At 40.8% G+C, this 17899-nt stretch overlaps 1 protein-coding gene and 1 pseudogene across 1 annotated transcript in view; one reads left to right on the top strand and one right to left on the bottom strand.

Annotated features, from left to right (window-relative positions):
- Nucleotides 1–4472: 4472 nt before the first annotated feature.
- Nucleotides 4473–17899, bottom strand: part of LOC117309397 (AP-2 complex subunit beta-like) — a 74861-nt gene continuing 61434 nt past the window's right edge. Inside the window, 4 exon segments of the mRNA XM_033846802.2 lie at nt 4473–4711; nt 9775–9905; nt 12967–13112; nt 16066–16212. Of these exon segments, the coding sequence (XP_033702693.1) occupies nt 4677–4711; nt 9775–9905; nt 12967–13112; nt 16066–16212 (459 nt within the window). The 3' untranslated portion in view covers nt 4473–4676.
- Nucleotides 4804–5695, top strand: LOC117309399 (glutathione-specific gamma-glutamylcyclotransferase 1-like; annotated as a pseudogene).

Below are 17899 nucleotides of genomic sequence, written 5' to 3'. Positions count from 1 at the left end.
AAGCCCGTGCGCCTAGAGCCCACGCTCCACAACAAAGAGAAGCCACCGCAAGGAGAAACCTGTGCATTACAACGAAGAGTAGCCCCCGCTCACCGCAACTAGAGAAAGCCCACGCGCAGCAACGAAGACCCAACGCAGCCAAAATAAATAAATAAAAATTAAAAAACAAACATATCCTAAAAGAGAGTCCCAGAGGCCAGTAGTTGAGTTCTGGTTATAGAAAGACAAAAGATACTGTCTAGCAGAATCTTGATTATCCAGACAAAAAGGATAAAGAGGGTTCTTACTAAGGCCAACCTAGTGAAAAAGGAACATCTAGTATATAAGATACCCTATTTCTCAGATGAGATTAAAAGAAACATTTATAGTCCTGATGTGACATGAAAAATATATCAAATTTGAAGCAGCAATCAGAAAAAAACAATTTTTTCTTTGGTGGTAAAATATTTTCATCTTTCATAACCAAGATCTTTCATAACCATTACCTACATACTGCTAATGGAATATTTCAGATTCTGTCCTGTCTACAGGGGTTATTTTCAGCATTGGATCTATCTGTGACCTGGGAATCTCTTATAGTTCTCCTAAGATCCACCACCTCAAGGACTCAACGTCTATTCAAGCAGCATGTGGTTCCATAAAAGCAATCAGAGTGCACTGTCCTCAACTGTGGATCCCGGAAGAGCAAAGGAGGCTTTAATACTGAGGTTGTTTGGCTTGCACAACAGTCAAGAAAAGTCAGTAAATGCCAAGCTGGTTTGCTTCCTTTGATGGAAGCTGCTGAAAAGGTCTTCCGTTTGGAAGCATTTACCAGTTTTGCTGGTACAATAGCTACAGCTGTGGGCTTTCTGAGTGTGAACAGACATATGGAAGACATGCAATATTAGGGACAGGCACCATCTGCAACTGATTGTCTCACAGGCTGGGACTGCAATATAGGAGTAGCAAGGGACACACTTTTCTCAGGGCCATACACTGGCAAAAAAACCCAAAAAACAAAAAACTTTTGGGGACTTCCCTGATGGTCCAGTGGTTAAGAATCCGCCTTCCAATGCAGGGGATGCGGGTTTGATCTGTGGTCAGGGAACTAAGATCCCACATGCTGTGGGGCAACTAAGCCCGCACTCTAGCGCCCGGGTGCCGCAACTAAGACCCGATGCAGCCAAAGAAAACAAACAAAAAAACCCTTTTGGCTGACAAAGATCTTAAAGATATGAATAAATGGGATTGTAAGACTGTGTCCTTTGCAGCTAGCACCCTCAGCACTTCCTGCCCTAATCATTCAAAGGTTAAATGAACACAGTTGATGAATACTTGTTTTAGAAGTATTTATAAGTATTTAGTATTTAGATGAATGCCTTGTTTTAGAAGAGACATTTAAAGAAAAAACCAAGACATTATGGCTTTTCCCTAATTAATATCCATCCTCTTATTAAACTACACTTATGTGGGGTATAAAGGGGATACAGAGATAGATAATAAAAATCATATACACTAAAGGACCAATTCTTTATCCATAGGTTAACCTCTAACCATAAAGTAGTATAGAAGGAAAGAAGAATTTTTATGAAGGGGCCATCAGGCTTTCAGGTAAAGATAGTAGACTTAAAATCACATTTAAATTTTCTTTCTCCTGGAAGAAATTCTGCCATAATTAAAGGGAAAAAATTTAAAGGTATAAATTCATAAAGATGGGGAAGAGAAAATAAAACAGCAACAAAATCTCAGTAACTGTGAAACAAATGGTGTTAGCAAAAATACCACAGAATTCTCAAAGGCTTAGGACTGGTAGCGCCTCTGGAACTGTATGGAGGGGAAATGGGGGGAGGGGATGTTAAAAGAAAGAGGATCAAGAAACTTACAGCCCTAGATCCCCCCACCATTCTAAGCTACCTCAGCCCCTCAATAAAACTAAAAGATTGATTCTTTCAGAGAAAATTAGATGGCACTTTGGGACTTCCCTGGTGGTGCAGTGGTTAAGAATCCGCCTGCCAACGCAGGGGACACAGGTTTGAGCCCTGGTCTGGGAAGATCCCACATGCCACGGAGCAACTAAGCCCGTGCGCCACAACTACTGAGCCCACGTGCCACAACTACTGAAGCCTGTGCACCTAGAGCCTGTGCTCCACAAGAGAAGCCACCGCAATGAGAAGCCAGTGCACCCCAACAAAGAGTAGCCCCCGCTCGCCACAACTAGAGAAAGCCTGTGCGCAGCAACAAAGACCCAATGCAGCCAAAAATAAATAAATATATAAAAAATAAAATAAATAAAATAGTAAGATAGATGGCACTTTGAAGGGGATGCCAGGCATGGCTGAGGGGTGGTGAAGGAAGTGAATTTATGCATATACTGAATGCTGAGACTCTCCAGCCCTCTTTCCCAATTTAGCTCCCAGGAGGCTGCTAGAAACTCTTTATATTCTAAACAGGAGAGGCAAGGATAATTTTTTGAAAAATTAAGCCAGCCCCTAAAGAAAGACATGAAAGTACTGACATAGAGGATTCCAGCTACCCTCGGTGATGGGTAACTGGAGCTCCTAACCTGGCCCTCATGGTTTAGAGGACCATACTCTGATCTTCCTCTGGCCTCCTCCAAACCCCTGTATAGAAGAATCCACACGGCCAAAGAGACATGCCCAGGTAGAACACATAGAATTTCCTGGCTTAAAAGCCCTAACACTGTTTCCAGGGCCTTCTTGAAATACTTCTACTGGTCACTTTTCCTGAGGGTCAGTAAGCATATCCTTAGGCCCAAGGGATGGCCAAAGGGTGGAAGTTGAATAAAGGAAGAGTAGGCTGTGAAACAGGGTTCTTCAGTTGCACTCCTGAGTGAACAGATGGGGAATTTTAACAAAGAACCAAATGGAAGTCCTAGAACTGAAAAGTACAGTATCTGTTGCTGTTTGTATTTTTTTTTGGCCGTGCCGTGCGGCCTGTGGGATCTTAGTTCCCAGACCAGGGCCTGAACCTGTGCCCCCTGCAGTGGAAGTGCAGAGTCTTAACCACTGGACTGCCAGGGAAGTCCCGAAAAGTACAATATCTGAAATGAAAGTTATACTGAATGGATGTAACAGAACATTGTAGCCTATAAAAGGAGAGTCTGTATACTTGAAGACAGATCAACAGGAATCACCCCATCTGAAGAACAGAAAGGAAGAAAACAATAACAACTAAAAACCACCCTTAGTGATCTCAGGGACAATATCGAGTGCTTACACGTATGTGTAAGTGGAGGTCTGAAAGGAGGGAATAGAGATGCTGAGGCAGAAAAAAATTTAAAGAAATAATGGAAAAAAAATTTCCCAAATTTGGCAGAAACTATCAATTTACAGATCCAAGCTCAGTGAACCCGAAGCCAGATAAATACAATGAAAACACCTAGGTCCATAACAGTCAAGCTGCTGAAAACCAAACATAAAAGAAAAAGAGAGGGTGGCCATAGATCAGCACTGTCCAACAGAACTTTCTGTAATGATGGAAACGTTCTACTTCTGCACTGCCCAATCTAGTAAGCACCAGCCATGCGAACATTTGAAATGTGGCTGATGCAACTGAGGAAATGAATTTTTTATTTTATTTTAATTAATTTCAATTTATATAGCCATAAGTGGCTAGTGGCTATCATACTGAACAGTGTAGCTAAGAAACCTTATGAGACATCAACCCATCATAATATGTGCACTTTACTGATTCAAACAAACAGTAATAATAAAAACAAACAAAAAAGTTTAAGATATGGAGATAATTGAAAACTTGAGGACTGGATATTTGATGTTAACAAATTCTTGTTAATTTTTTAATGTGCACAGTTATTGTGGTTATGTTTTTAATAAGACACCATCTGTTTTAAACATATATATTGAAATATTTACATATGAAATAAATGTCTAAGATTCACGTCAAAACAATATGCTGTGGACAGGGGTATAGATGAAACAATATTAACTATGGGTTGATAATTATTGAAGCCAAATGATGGGCACACAGGGACTCATCACACTACTTTGCTTACTTTCGTAGAGTTAAAAATTTTTCATAAAATGTTTTTAGAAAGTAGAGCAAAAGGAGAAAGAGATGGAAAATAGGACCAAAAAAAGAGAGATCGGTCCAGGAGGGTCAACATTCAAATAGCAAGACTTCCAATAAGAGAGACAGAGAAAATGGAGGGAAACGTATAAAAAAGAAAAACTCCCAGAACTGAAGGATACAAGTTTCTACATTGAAAGAGCCCAAAAAGTACCTAGTAAAATGGGTGAAAGAGACACACACACCAAGGCACATCACTGTGAAACTTCAGAACATGGAGGATAAAGAAAGGATTGTACAAGCTTTCACTGAGAAAGAACATGGCACAGAAAAGGATCAACAATCAGAATGGCTTCAGACTAGGAAGCAAATTATTTTCCTAACCGAGAATGATATACAGAAACCATCAGACAAGTGTGAAGACAAAAAAGACATTTTAAAACATGTGAAGTCTCAAAAACTTTATTCTCTACATACTTATTCTTAGGAAGCTACTAGAGGACGTTTTTCATCAAAATGAAGGAGTAAACCAAGGAAAGAAAAATACAATAGGAGACCCAACATACCAGACAGGCGAAGGGAATGAATCCCCAGGGCTATTATGAAGGGAGATCCCAGGATGACAGTTCCAGGTGTTGAAGGAAGTCAGTTCAGACTGACACAGTCAAAAGACTCCAAAAGGAGACTATAAGAAAGTGAAACCGATTAAGACTATCTTGAAGGGTCTGATCTCACTGCAATTTGGGAATGAATTACAGTTAACACAAAAAATTAAACAAACAGGAGCGGCCAAGCAGTGCCAGGCCAGGTGGGTACATCTGTCGGTCCTGCCGTGCCCACACCAGAGACCAGCCCTGGAGGCGGCCCGGGCCCGTCCTGTGGCTGGCACCATGAAGCAGGAGTTGGCAGCCCAGAACACCCCACCCCCAGGACGACGGCGGCCCCCAAGCGCTGTGGATTTCCGGGTACGGCTCCCTGGTGTGGAGGCCTGACTTTGCCTACAGCGACAGCCGTGTGGGCTTCGTGCACCGCTACAGCGGCCGCCTCTGACAGGGAGACACCTTCCATCAGGGCAGTGACAAGATGCCTGGTCGTGTGGTGACCCTCCCTGAAGATCGTGAGGGCTGCACTTGGGGTGTGGCGTACCAGGTGCAAGGTGAGCAGGTCAATGAGGCCCTGAAGTACTTGAACGTGTGGGAGGCAGTGCTTGGTAGCTATGATACCAAGGAGGTCACCTTCTGCCCTCAAGATGCCCCTGACCAACCACTCAAGGCACTGGCCTACGTGGCCACCCCGCAGAACCCTGGTTACCTGGGCCCTGCGCCTGAGGAGGCCATTGCTACGCAGATCCTGGCCTGCTGAGGCTTCTCTGGCCACAGTCTTGAGTACTTGCTGCGCCTGGCAGACTTCAGGCAGCTCTGTGGGCCCCAGGCGCAGGACGAGCACCTGGCAGCCATCGTGGATGCTGTAGGCACCATGCTGCCCTGCTTCTGCCCCACTGAGCAGGCTTTGGCACTGGTCTGAGGGGCTGAGCCCCTATGTGGACACAGGGGCCAGGTCCCTACTCCAGTGCACACAGACAGACTTGATATAGCTGGAGCCCACTAAGAACACTTGGTGGGCCGACTGGGGCCTCTCTCAAGCCCCTGCCTGTCTGCCAGCCCCCAGATCTCCTACCTGACACTGACTTACTACTTGAAACTCTATTTATTGCACCATGTTGGTGTGGTGGGCAGGGTGGGGGGCCTGCCCTAGATATAGGCGCCCTGCTGAGCAGTGCCCCACCCCAGGCGCCTGTTGCCTGATCAGAATCCCCCCAGTGCTGCTGCTATCCCCATACTACCCAGGCCTCCACCTCCCCAGGGAGCCTCCAAGAGCCTTGACCCTCTGCCCCTGACTCCAGATCAACCATTCCCTAGCCCCAGAAATAACACCCGTCAAAGGTCCCAGCCTGCTGGTGAGGGTAGGAGGGAGTGAGGAGAGGGGGCCCTACAAGAACTGAGGCCCCTGCCAGCCGTGCTCTTCCCCCAGGTCCCCAGGGCAGAGCTGGATCTGGAGGCCAGACACAGCTGCTGAGGCTGGGCCTAAGCCTCTTACCCATTTGGCTTTGTTTCCCTGTCCTTCTGTCTGTCTGTCTGGGCTACTTCTGTCTGTTTGTTGGTCTATTCCTCGGAAGCTCATCACTATAGGTCCTGGCACCTTCCCAGTCTGTCCCATACTATAATCCATAAGCTGATCTCATTAAAAAAAAAAAAAATTAAACAAAAAGACAGGTATTAATGTGTAAATATCTAATTACTTATAAAAATTTTATGGAGAAAAAAATAATCACACTATATAGCTCAGCTATGAGGAGTATATATAATCATAACAACATAAACAATGAACACTGATTAAAGCAAATTCTAAGACAGCTCTATCAGGAAAACAGGAGGATTGGAAATATGTATGTAGACGACGGCCATAAGTGGTGACAGAAGGCTGGGGACTGGGTTTTTCTTAGCTAACTACAGAACTAGTTGACTCTAGGTTGTATTTTTATAATCCCGATAAAATTAAAATTTGAAAGAACGGTGCTATCCATGTTCTCACAAGAGTTTACAGCCTGGTGAAAAAGGAGGCCAAGCAGCTGTGAGAACACTACAGCATCTATACAAAGATTGGGATGAACACGTGTTATATCATCGTTCTACTGTCTTTTTGCAGACACTGACTTGAAGAAGCAGTCAGTTGCCAGGTATCAAGTTTGAAGGAGTATATTGGGAAAATGTTTCTAAGCAACTGACACAGATGAAATGAAAAACAAGGATATCAAAGTCAGAGAAAACTCAGAGAAAATTCATTTAGACATTTGTTAAGGTTTCTGTTTTATTTAAATAGAGGGGATCAATTCTCTTTTCTTTTTAAGGAATATAATTATATGATATAAATAAACTCAAGAGAAGCTCCCAACGGGGGCAAGCTAAGCTTTACTTTGTGTAATATTGATAAGTTGAATTCACAAAGGCTTTTACAACCAACATTATTAGTACAGCTGAAAAAATTTTCTAGGTCAAATTTCTAGTAGGTATCTAAGGTATAACCTATTTTACATTTTAAGAGCGAACAGTGTCTTTCAATAATGTTTCAAAAAGACTATAAGCCAATAAGTAGTTTGACGATGTTTTTAATGAAAAGTTTTTGTACTAAATGTTACATTACAGTTTTGGCGACTAGGTTTGATTTATCTGTCCTACTTTGATATCAAATTAGCCAAAAGAGCTAAAACTCACACTGCTTTCAAAATTTCATTTCCTAAACCCCCATTTTTTTCTTTCCTGATTTTATGGTCTGGAGTACTAGAAAAGTACTAATTTTTCCTGCATGAGCTCTTGAATTTAAACATTATGTTTGCATAACATTTAAATGCCAATCAATCTTTACCTGGCTTTATCTGGATCTTTATGGTCTAAGCTTGTTGAAGTTAAGATCTGATTCTTTTTGTTCATACTAGGACAAGAGCAGAATGGAAGTTGAAATCTAAAGTAGCCCACCACTTTAAGCTAGTCATTAGTTTCACCTTGCACTAGCAGACATTAAATAGAGCTGCTCATAGCGGGGGGGGAAAAAAAACTTCACCTCTTTTCAAGTTTTTGCTTATCTTCTCCATTGGGCAATACCAATTAATGAGAAAATACCCATTATTATGACATCCCTGCAAGAAAAGAATCCATGGAGAAAACATGGAGAATCAATAGTTGACTACAGATGGAAACTGCTTTATTACATTCTGCTTAGATAGAAAATTTTTAAGATTGTTTTTTATAATGTCACGTTTGTGAAAATGAAAACTTGCTAGTCCTAATATGATAACAATACTTTTGAGGGAGGGGTTTGGACTAAGATTCAATTTCTTTTATGAGGGTTCCTATTTGGGATGTTCATTTCACTGAATGTGAAATGGAAATGCAAATAGGGAAGTAAACTGACATTTATTTATTTACTGTTTCCTTTTGGTTTTAAGAGTAGGAAATTTGCCCTCATTTCTGTGACCCAAATTCCCTTTCCTAATTCTAAAGTAAAGCATTCTCGTACCCATGCTGACTGTCCTCAAATATTTGGCTTGAGGATCTGCGGGCCAACAGGAGGTTAGATTTCAATGAAAAGAGAGGAGATGTAAATTTGAGTTAGTTTCTTTTAGGATTCTGTGCTGGAAAAGCCCCTTAACACATTAGTCTCATTATAGCAACAGAGCCAATTCCTTCTGCACAGAAATCCTTGTTTTGTTCTTCTAGACTGAGCCAAGTTATACTGTGACTCACTCATTGTCACTCTAAATCATTACACCCTTTGCTGAGAAAGAGGCAGTCAACTGCTGAGGCAGCAAGGTAGTCAACTGGCAAGCAGGCTTGGTGCACTGGTACTTTAAGTAATTTTATTGCTGATGTCTCACCATAAGTACTAGTATCCCACACTGGTATTTCCAGGAGATTGAGCAATGGGATCATACCTGTCTTGATTGGAAAGTGGAAGGTTGAAATTTTTTGCTCATCATTTAAAACATATTTTATAGTCTCATTCATACTATTCTATCATTTCAAGTTCTCGATAGAAGGGGATAGCAATCCTCTTTGTCGCATCTTCTGTCAGTCACAGTGCACCTTTCTCTCTTGTTGTCGCATCTTCTGTCAGTCACAGTGCACCTCTCCCTCTTTTTTTTTTTTTGTGCCTCTTGTTTTTTTTTTGGTTAAATTGTGAGCTGACTTTCAGTAGAGATTTTCTTCTCAGATGGGAGTCCTGATGGCCTTAAAGTTCAAAACCATTGCATAAAGGCCATTTTGCATTTGCTTCTGCCAGGTACCCTGGGTTTCACCAGTTCTGGTCCAATTTTACATTAATTTACTGGTTTGGAGAATTCTTCACGTACACAGTATAAATTCGGGCCCTGGATTTCTCACAAGAGGTCACCCAGAACCCAGGTCAAAGAGAACTCTCTCATCACTTGCCCCTGTGGAAATCTTTTTCTAGTTCCCCTTTCATTGAGGGACTTGCCCTTCCAGGCTCTCAGCTTTGTGCAGGTATCAGTTACAATTCCCCATCTCAGGTCAGCCCAAGGTGGTCTCTTCTGTCCTTGTGAGCATTAAAACCCTCAACTTCTTGGGCTTATATCTGTATTTTATCCCTTGAGGGTTGCTACAGCTTCAGCTTACATGCTTACTACTCTGCCTTCATGTTGCTCGAACCCCAGAAGGCTTATATTTCAAAGAGAAATTCAAAGTGGTGAAAACGAAACGATACTCTAAGCTAGGACCTTAAGCATTCTAAAAAGTCAATATTTTCAAGATGGAGAGGCTCTTAGAAACTTCATAAAGTTCTGAGCTCCTCTAAGATGCTGCTACACTTACCACACACTTATCATATTTAAATGCAGATAACCCAACTATTTATGGCTGTGTATTCAAAGATGACCTCCACACAGCTCTACTGAAATCTATTCTTGTGACATTCAAATTCCCTATGAAAGTCTTAGAAAAAAAAAAGTTTGTACATAACACCTTGAGACGTTTGTTTGTTGAGTAAAAAGAAAATAACTTTGTGTCAAGGCGTGACTTCTGTGTGTATTTTTAATGAAAAATAAAAGTCTTCTCCACAGATTTATTTCAAACCCTATTCCATGACCAAATCTAATATAAGAAAGAGAGGGGTTGCTTTACAGATAACATTGGCAAGACATAAACCTGTACCCCCTGAGTGAAGTAAAAGTCTAACCTGCAGGTTGTTCAGAGGCTCCATCTTCATGACTTGGGCCCAAGGTGTTGAGAGGCAGGGAGACATCAATGCTCTGGTTTGGCATCAGTGGTGTATGGATGGCCAGAGGAGTGCTGGGGATGACACCAAAGCTAGGAGAGAGGATGAAGAAATCCCAGAGGTTAATCAGGAGGCAGGATTTAGTCACGTCTTTGGGTTTCAATGGCTTTTTACTCCATTTGAAGGAAACATAAGGAATAGCAGGCACTAAAGTGCCCAATTCTAATTTGCTGTAACACGTTACAACATAATCTCTTTTTTCCATTAAGAAGATTTGAGGAAGGAGAAAACATTCATAAGCACAGAACTGGTTTGCTAATGCTCTGATTCTGAAAGTTTCTTATGTTTATCATGCCACTAGAGGGACAGGTTTGATAAGCATCTTTTTCTTTTACATCTTCCTTTAGATAATCTTTGGGAGAAAGAACACTTAAGAATACCCACCCTGTAAAGTATAATGATATTATTTCACTTGCTTGATAACCTGCCTGATCAGACCAGAGGATGATTTACTGGTAACTCCCATTTTCCTTCTTCTTTATTTACTTACACAGGATACAATCATTGGGAAAGAGCCAGTCTAAGTAAAGCAGAGTTGATTGGCTTAAACATTCCAAACAACACCCCAAAGGATAAGCTGTAGACTCAAATCTGGCCACTTTCTTCGCCTAAGGCAGGCAGTGAGTACCCACCAGTTTGACTTCTCAGAGAAGCCTGCCTAATAATAATACAAGAATAGTAAAGAGATGGGAAAAGCCTGAGTCTGAAGTTACAAAAAAACCCAAAAATATATGAGGGGAGACAGACATGTCTTACGTCTCAGAAGCATAAGAATACAATTTTAAAAAGATGGAGCAGAAAGGAAAAGTAGGCTCATATGTGTAACAAATAAACAACTTAATGATATAAATTTATAATGAATTTATGTTCTAATGAGCCTCAGGAAGGAAGATGGGATTTTAATATTTATAAAATAATTAGAGTTTATATAGGTAGTATCAATTTCAAGAGTCACAGACTAGCAGAAGAAACATTTTCCTTTTTGTAGATAAACTACACTTTAGAGTCCCAAATGCAATAAAGAAATGATTTTGAGTAGACACATCACTCATTTTGGTATCAACATTTATGGGTCAAAAAACGCTTTTGCCCTTGCTCTCATTATTTATCTATGTGGAAAACCATAAGGAATCTAAAAAAAGGCTACTAGAACTAATAAGTAAGTTTAATGAAGTTTCAAGATACAAGTTCAATGTACAAAAATCAGTTGTATTTCTATATACTAGCAACAACCAAAAACTAAAATATGCTTCTTACTATAACATCAAAACTATAAAGCACTTAAATGTGACAAAAGATGTGCAAGATCTGTACACGAAAAACTATAAAACACTGCAGAGAGAAGTTAAAGATGACCTAGATAAATGGGGAGACATGCTATGCTAATGGATTAGAAGACTCAATATTGGTTGATGCCAATTCTTCCTCAAACTGATCTGCACATTCACTGCACTCTCAAGCAAAATTCCAGCAGGCAAAAGACCTAGAATTTCCAAAACAATTTTTGAAAAAGAACATACATAGTAGGAGGGTTTATACTATCTGACTTCAAGACTAACTACGGAAAAAAAGTTTACTTTGACTCTTACTTTACACATATTATCTCACCAAAAGTACCTCAAAATGAATTCTAAAAGGTAAAGGTAGGAGCTAAATCTATTAACACTTCTATTAAAAACATTAAAAAAAATTGTAACTGTGGGTCAGGCAAAGATTTGTTAAACAGAACACAAAAAGCAAAAGACATAAAAAGGAAAAAATTGTAAACTTTATTTAAGTAAAAAACTTGGGCTTCCCTGGTGGCGCAGTGGTTAAGAATCCTCCTGCCAATGCAGGGGACACAGGTTCAATCCCTGGTCCAGGAAGATCCCACATGCTGCAGAGCAACTAAGCCCGTGAGCCACAACTACTGAGCCTGCGCTCTAGAGCCTGAGAGCCACAACTACTGAAGCCCGCGCTCCTAAAGCCCGTGCTCCACGACAAGAGAAGCCTCTGCAATGAGAAGCCCGCACACCTCAACGAAGAGTAGTAGCCTCTGCTCACGGCAACTAGAGAAAGCCGGCACGCAGCAATGAAAACCCCATGTAGCAAAAAAACAAACAAACAAACAAACAACAAAACAGTGTATATGTGTCAACTGCAATCTCCCTTAAATAAATAAAACAAAAAATAAATAAATAAAACAAAAAATAAATAAATAAAACAAAAAATAAAAAACTTGTTCTTTGAAAAACACTGTTAAGAAAATAAGGCAAGCCACAGACTGGGAGAAAATATTTGCAAGACATATCTGACAAAGGACTTGTATCCAGAATATATAAAGAACTTTATTACTTGATAATAAGACAATCAATTAAAAAGAAAAAGGAACGATTTGAGCAGATACTTCACCAAAGAAGATATAAGAATGGTCAATAAGATTATGAAAAGAATGCTCAATATCACTAGTCATTAGGGAAATTCAAGTTAAAATGGGATACTACTATACATGTATAAGCATGGCTGGCATTGGTAAGAGTATGGGACAGCTGGAACATTCACTTATTACCATATGACCCAGCAATACCACTGCTAGGTATTTATCCAGGAAAAATGAAAACATATATCCACACAAAGACCTGTATGTGAATATTCACAGGCGCTTTAGTCATAAAAGATAAAACTGGAAACAACCCCCAGTTCCACCAACTGGTGAAAGTGTAAACAAATCACGGTATAAGCATCGATGGAGTACTACTCAGTAAAACAGAACAGACTGCTGAAACAGCTCAAAGCGTTATGCTAAGTGAAAGAAACCAAATGCAAAAGACTCCATACTACGTGATTTCATTTACAAAACATTATAGAAAAGGTATGATTATAATGGCAAAGACAGTTTTCTTATTCCATATGGATGAGTTTTCCCAGAAAAATTCCCTAGGGCCTCCAGTGTTGAAGCTGACCACTGAACAGATGTGCAAGAGCCTCCACTCACTCTACATCAAACATCTGCCAACACGAGAGTTTTTACCCACTGCTAAATAGAACACTCTCTTGTTGGACACAAAGTACACTGCTGTGTCAGGATCGAGCTGGGGAACTCAGATTTCTTACCTATTCTTGTTAAACTGAATTGCAAAGTCTGTCATGTGCTGCAGAGCTTTGCTGGTGAAGTTCATTTCCATATAGATGTGCCCTTGGCGGTGAGTAAGTATTCCCGGAATCTCCAGGCCCTTAGCCTTTACTGCAGGCAGCCAGACCTGAAACACAGTATAAAGCCCAATGAAACCAGACAGGACGCTTCTGAATAAAGATGAAATTAAGATTTCACTTCCTTAGGCAACTAAGGTGATTTTTATACCATAAATACCAAGCCAAATGCAAAAGGCTCCGGATAAAGTCATATTTGCTGAATTTTGAGATCATTCTCAACTATTTAAGAACCAAAACGAACCCACCAAAAATCAAAAAACAAACAAAAAAACCCCAACCAAACAAAACAAAAACCCAACCCAAAACCGAAGCCAAAAACAAACAAAACAAGAAAAACAAGCCCCAAAATAGTCTATGGGTAGCCATGGCGAAAGGAGAAATTCCAATGAGCATAACATGGGGTTTCTTTGGTTAGTAGCTTTGGTAAAAGGCTTAAAAGGGGAAAAAACTGATCTAATGAAAATCGCATGTTTACAATATTTGAAGACTTTTAAAAATCATTACCAAATTCCTTATCAGTAATGTGTTAAGGGCAAGGACCATGTCTTATGTATATTTTTAACTCTCGTTATAGTCTCTGGGAAATAGTAAGTATTCAGATGTCGTTTAAGTAATCTGAATGCCTATTTTCTCTATATAATTCATTCGTGACCCACCTCTGGCTCCAGAATCTGTGATACTCTCTGGAGTGTACCAGTTTACACACACACACACACACACAGACACACACACATATATATATAAAAAACCAACAGGAATTCATGAACTGTCCTGACTAAAGACAGAGTACCCATTAGTCAGTGGGTGGCTAGTTAACATGAGAATATACTCAACCACATTACAGGAAAAAAAGGAAAAAGAAAAGAAGAAAATGACACTATTTAATAGTACAAGATACTATTTTTCATCTATCAGAGGGTCAAAAATTCAAAAAGTCAGTAATACTCAGTGAAGGAGAATATAAGGAATCTGGCACTATTACATTCTGCTTTGGAGAACATAATTTGATGTCACCTTTTTGGAGGGTAAGTTGGTAATGTCTTTTTTTAAAAAAATAATTTATTGTTTTATTTTTGTCTGCGTTGGGTCTTAGTTGCAGCACACAGGATCTTTGTTGCGGCAAGCAGGATCTTTTTGTTGCTGCGCGGGCTCTTTGCTGTGGCACGTGGGCTTCTGTCTAGTTGTGGTGTGTTGCTCTCTCTCTCGTTGTGGAGCACAGGCTCCAGAGTGCATGGGCTCTGTAGTTTGTGGCACATGGGCTCTCTAGTTGAGGTGCGCGGGCTCAGTAGTTGTTGCATGCAGGCTCAGTGGCTGTGGTGCGTGTGATTAGTTGCCCGGTGGCAATATGGGATCTTAGTTCCCCAACCAAGGATCGAACCTACGAGCCCTGCACTGGAAGGCGAATTCTTTACCACTGGACCACCGGGGAAGTCCCTGTAATGTCTTTTTTTTTTTTTTGCGGTACGTGGGCCTCTCACTGCTGTGGCCTCTCCCGCTGCGGAGCACAGGCTCCGGACGCGCAGGCTCAGAGGCCATGGCTCACGGGCCTAGTGGCTCCATGGCATGTGGGATCCCCCCGGACCGGGGCACGAACCCGTGTCCCCTGCATCGGCAGGCGGACTCTCAACCACTGCTCCACCAGGGAAGCCCCTGTAATGTCTATTTTTAAATGCTTAGATGATCAAGCACATTCCAAGTTTATCCTATAGATATGCTTACAAAAATATACCATGATACACGTAAACAAGAATGTTCATGGTTAACATCATAATAACAAAAAAGGGGGCGGGGATAGGACTAGATGAATAACCTAAATGTCCATCACCAGGAGGAAGATTAAATACGTTGTGGTACACCATCAATAAAGTGGATACAGCCATTCAAAAGACTGTGGTAGAGAAAAAACAAGGTGCAAAACAGTATATCCCACTGACAGTATTTAAAGGATACAAACATACAGGTATATGCATGATCTTTTTTTCTTCTGAGAGGACACAGAAAAAGTTAATAGTGGCTACTTATGGGGAAGTGGGGACAGAGGGAAACTTAATTTTCCACCTGATCTTTCTACATTATTTAAATTTGTCATTTCTAGGTATTACTGTAATGTTAGTAAACAAGTACGTTACATAATCTCTTAATCAATTAAAAGTCTGTGGGGATAATATCCAATGCAGTAACCTTACAACAAAGCTACTAAGTTGTGCCAAAACACTATAGCTCAGTTTTGAATCACATTTCTGGTTAGTCTATGTAATGGGTGTGTACACAAAGACAAGACTCCTGCGAAGGACAACTGGTTTACTATCTGCAGCAGGGATCCCCCACACCGAGCTGGTTGAGCAGGCAGAAAATTCAGAAAGCAACCAGGCGTGCTGCCCCTCAGAAAGGCAAAATTAAAAGAAACCTAGCTTAGCCTGGAAGGCACTATTCCCAAGGGCCGAAATATGCTTCATTTACAGGGAGTTTCCCCTTCCCCTTTTGAATTTCAATCTGAGCATGACATCAAGTGAGGCTGAGGCTAGAGGGACACCAATGACACTAACCTAAATCAAAACTCTAAAAAGGTGTAGTAAAATGCATGGAAACCAAATCTGAGCAATGGCACTCTAGAATCCATATGCAGTACCAATGGAAAAAGGAGTGGAAAGAATGCAAAGTAAAATGTTACTTCTCTATTACATCTCTTTCCTCCTGCTGTTGCTCTGTATATCACATCTATACTAGACTGACTTCAGTGTTGACAAGCTAGGCAATATTTCTAAACTAGAGAACAAATACTAAATGCTTAGTATTTCCAATTTTAAGTCTAATTATACAAATGGTTAATAAGGATGCTATGGTGCTTCTTATTGCTAGGTTTAAGGCCGCCTTTCATCCTCCTCGTAAATCCTCTAGAAAAAGAGCCCCAACCTTGGATTTATTATAGTGAGAGTAACACAAATGTCAGATGCTAAATAATTCAGGTCCTGTCCACTAAGAAAGTGTTGTTTTACTTACAGCCTTAGGAGCCACATATCCACCAGGTGCCATGCCTATCCCCGTGGAGAGTTCAAATAGGTCATTCAGACCACTGCTGACCACAGCAGGAGTAGGTGAAGGAGCAAAGGTTGCAGGCACTGATGATGGGATGAAGGACTGTCCCACCTGCAGGGAATAAAAGGGAAGGGGAACAGGGAGATCAGGAAGAACTCATTAATAGTTCTTAAAATGCTGCTATATATTTTAATAGTATTGATAAATCAATAAGAACACACCATAATTACAATATTCTTAGGCGTTTAATTCATATATTCTTTGTCCTTCAAATCATCATGGTTATTTTTTCATCATTGAAAAGATACACACACTCTTTAGAAGTTCTATCAAGAGAGTCATCAGTAGGATCAGGAACACAGTGATCCAAAGTTTTTTCTGTTTGTTTCCAATTTTAGCTTCCACGATTCTGTGCAAGAGGCCTACAGGTACCCTAATGAAGGGGGAATCTGTTTCTATAGAAAGAAGGAGAAGCATCCAACTTAGACAGCAGTTCCATTTCCACTTGGGTCCAGGCAAGTCTTATTTCCGCATTTAGGCATAAATATCTAGTAGGAAACTCTCCTGGGGGAGATGGATACTCACACCCCCGCTAACTCACATACGAGGAGAGTCTCACTCTGAGTCCAGCTGACGCTCAAGCTCTTTCTAGACGACAGAAAAGAGTATTCTCTCGTCAAGATGGGAGGTTCCATTTCCTTTAGCCCTTTAATGTCAGGAAGACAAAGAACTCTGTAGACACCAGAGCGCCAATCCCTAAAGAGAACCCTACACCACATGTGGTGTATGGTCCCAAAGAATCCAAGTAACCCTATGCTACTTTCTACTCTTCATACACTGCTACAGAGGTTCTGGTGTACAGGGCTAGATAGCAGCAGTGGCTGGTCTGAGAACGTTTGCATAGGAAAGGCATCAAACAGGGGGCAGTGCATCCCACGGTGAAAAAAACCGATGGCACGGACTGCCAGACTTCCTCCAATGCCCCTGCCAAGGTCACTGCCAAGCTGAAAGAGAGAAAGGAGAGAGAGGAGAGAAAGGTGGAGTTCATTTAGCTAAGTACTAGATGCCCATACAGAATCTGTAAATTGCTCTACCAAGTTGCGGGGAATACATGCTATTCAACTTGACTCCCAAAGCCTAAAGAAATTCTAGATTGCAAAGAAATATAACCTAGGGGAACTGAGGAGGGGAAGTGATGGTGTGTGGGAGTTTTGAGAAAACGTGGAAAGATGATGGAGCTGGGACATCTCAGGGATGTTTCAGATCCAATCTTTCCACTGGGGTACATAGGCACAAACCCAAACAGGATTTAAAGAGTTTACATATTCCAAGAAGCTATATCTCTAAGTCGTAATGTTCTGAATATGTTTTATTTTTTCTTTAAAAGGAAATTTAAGGCGGGGGAGAAAAAGAAAAACTAAAATATGTTTTGAACTACAAAACTTGCCGCCACACTGAGAAAGTGGGAACCAAACCAGTAATGAGCTGCAATTTCAAGCTTCAAAAATTATAGCTTGAACAAGAGTGATTTTTAGAGTTTAGAACTCTCCTAAGAAAGCAAACGGCTGGGTTAGGAAGATATCCTATCTGGGTAGGAAATGTGAAGGCATGCAATTCTTCAAATCTCTCCCACAGGCAATACAGCTAAGGAGAAATGCTGTGATTTATCTGGAGTAGATCATTTAAAAGGATGCTAACTATTGGAGAATTAGACTAATGCAATTAGCTAGGTGACAGGAAAATAATTCCACATGGTCTTACTTCTGCCTCTTTTCCCCGTCAGGGCTCTGATATAATT

The sequence above is a fragment of the Tursiops truncatus genome, chromosome 20, assembly GCF_011762595.2.
Source record: "Tursiops truncatus isolate mTurTru1 chromosome 20, mTurTru1.mat.Y, whole genome shotgun sequence".
Lineage (NCBI taxonomy): Eukaryota > Metazoa > Chordata > Mammalia > Artiodactyla > Delphinidae > Tursiops > Tursiops truncatus.
This window is presented reverse-complemented; position numbering and strand designations above follow the sequence as displayed.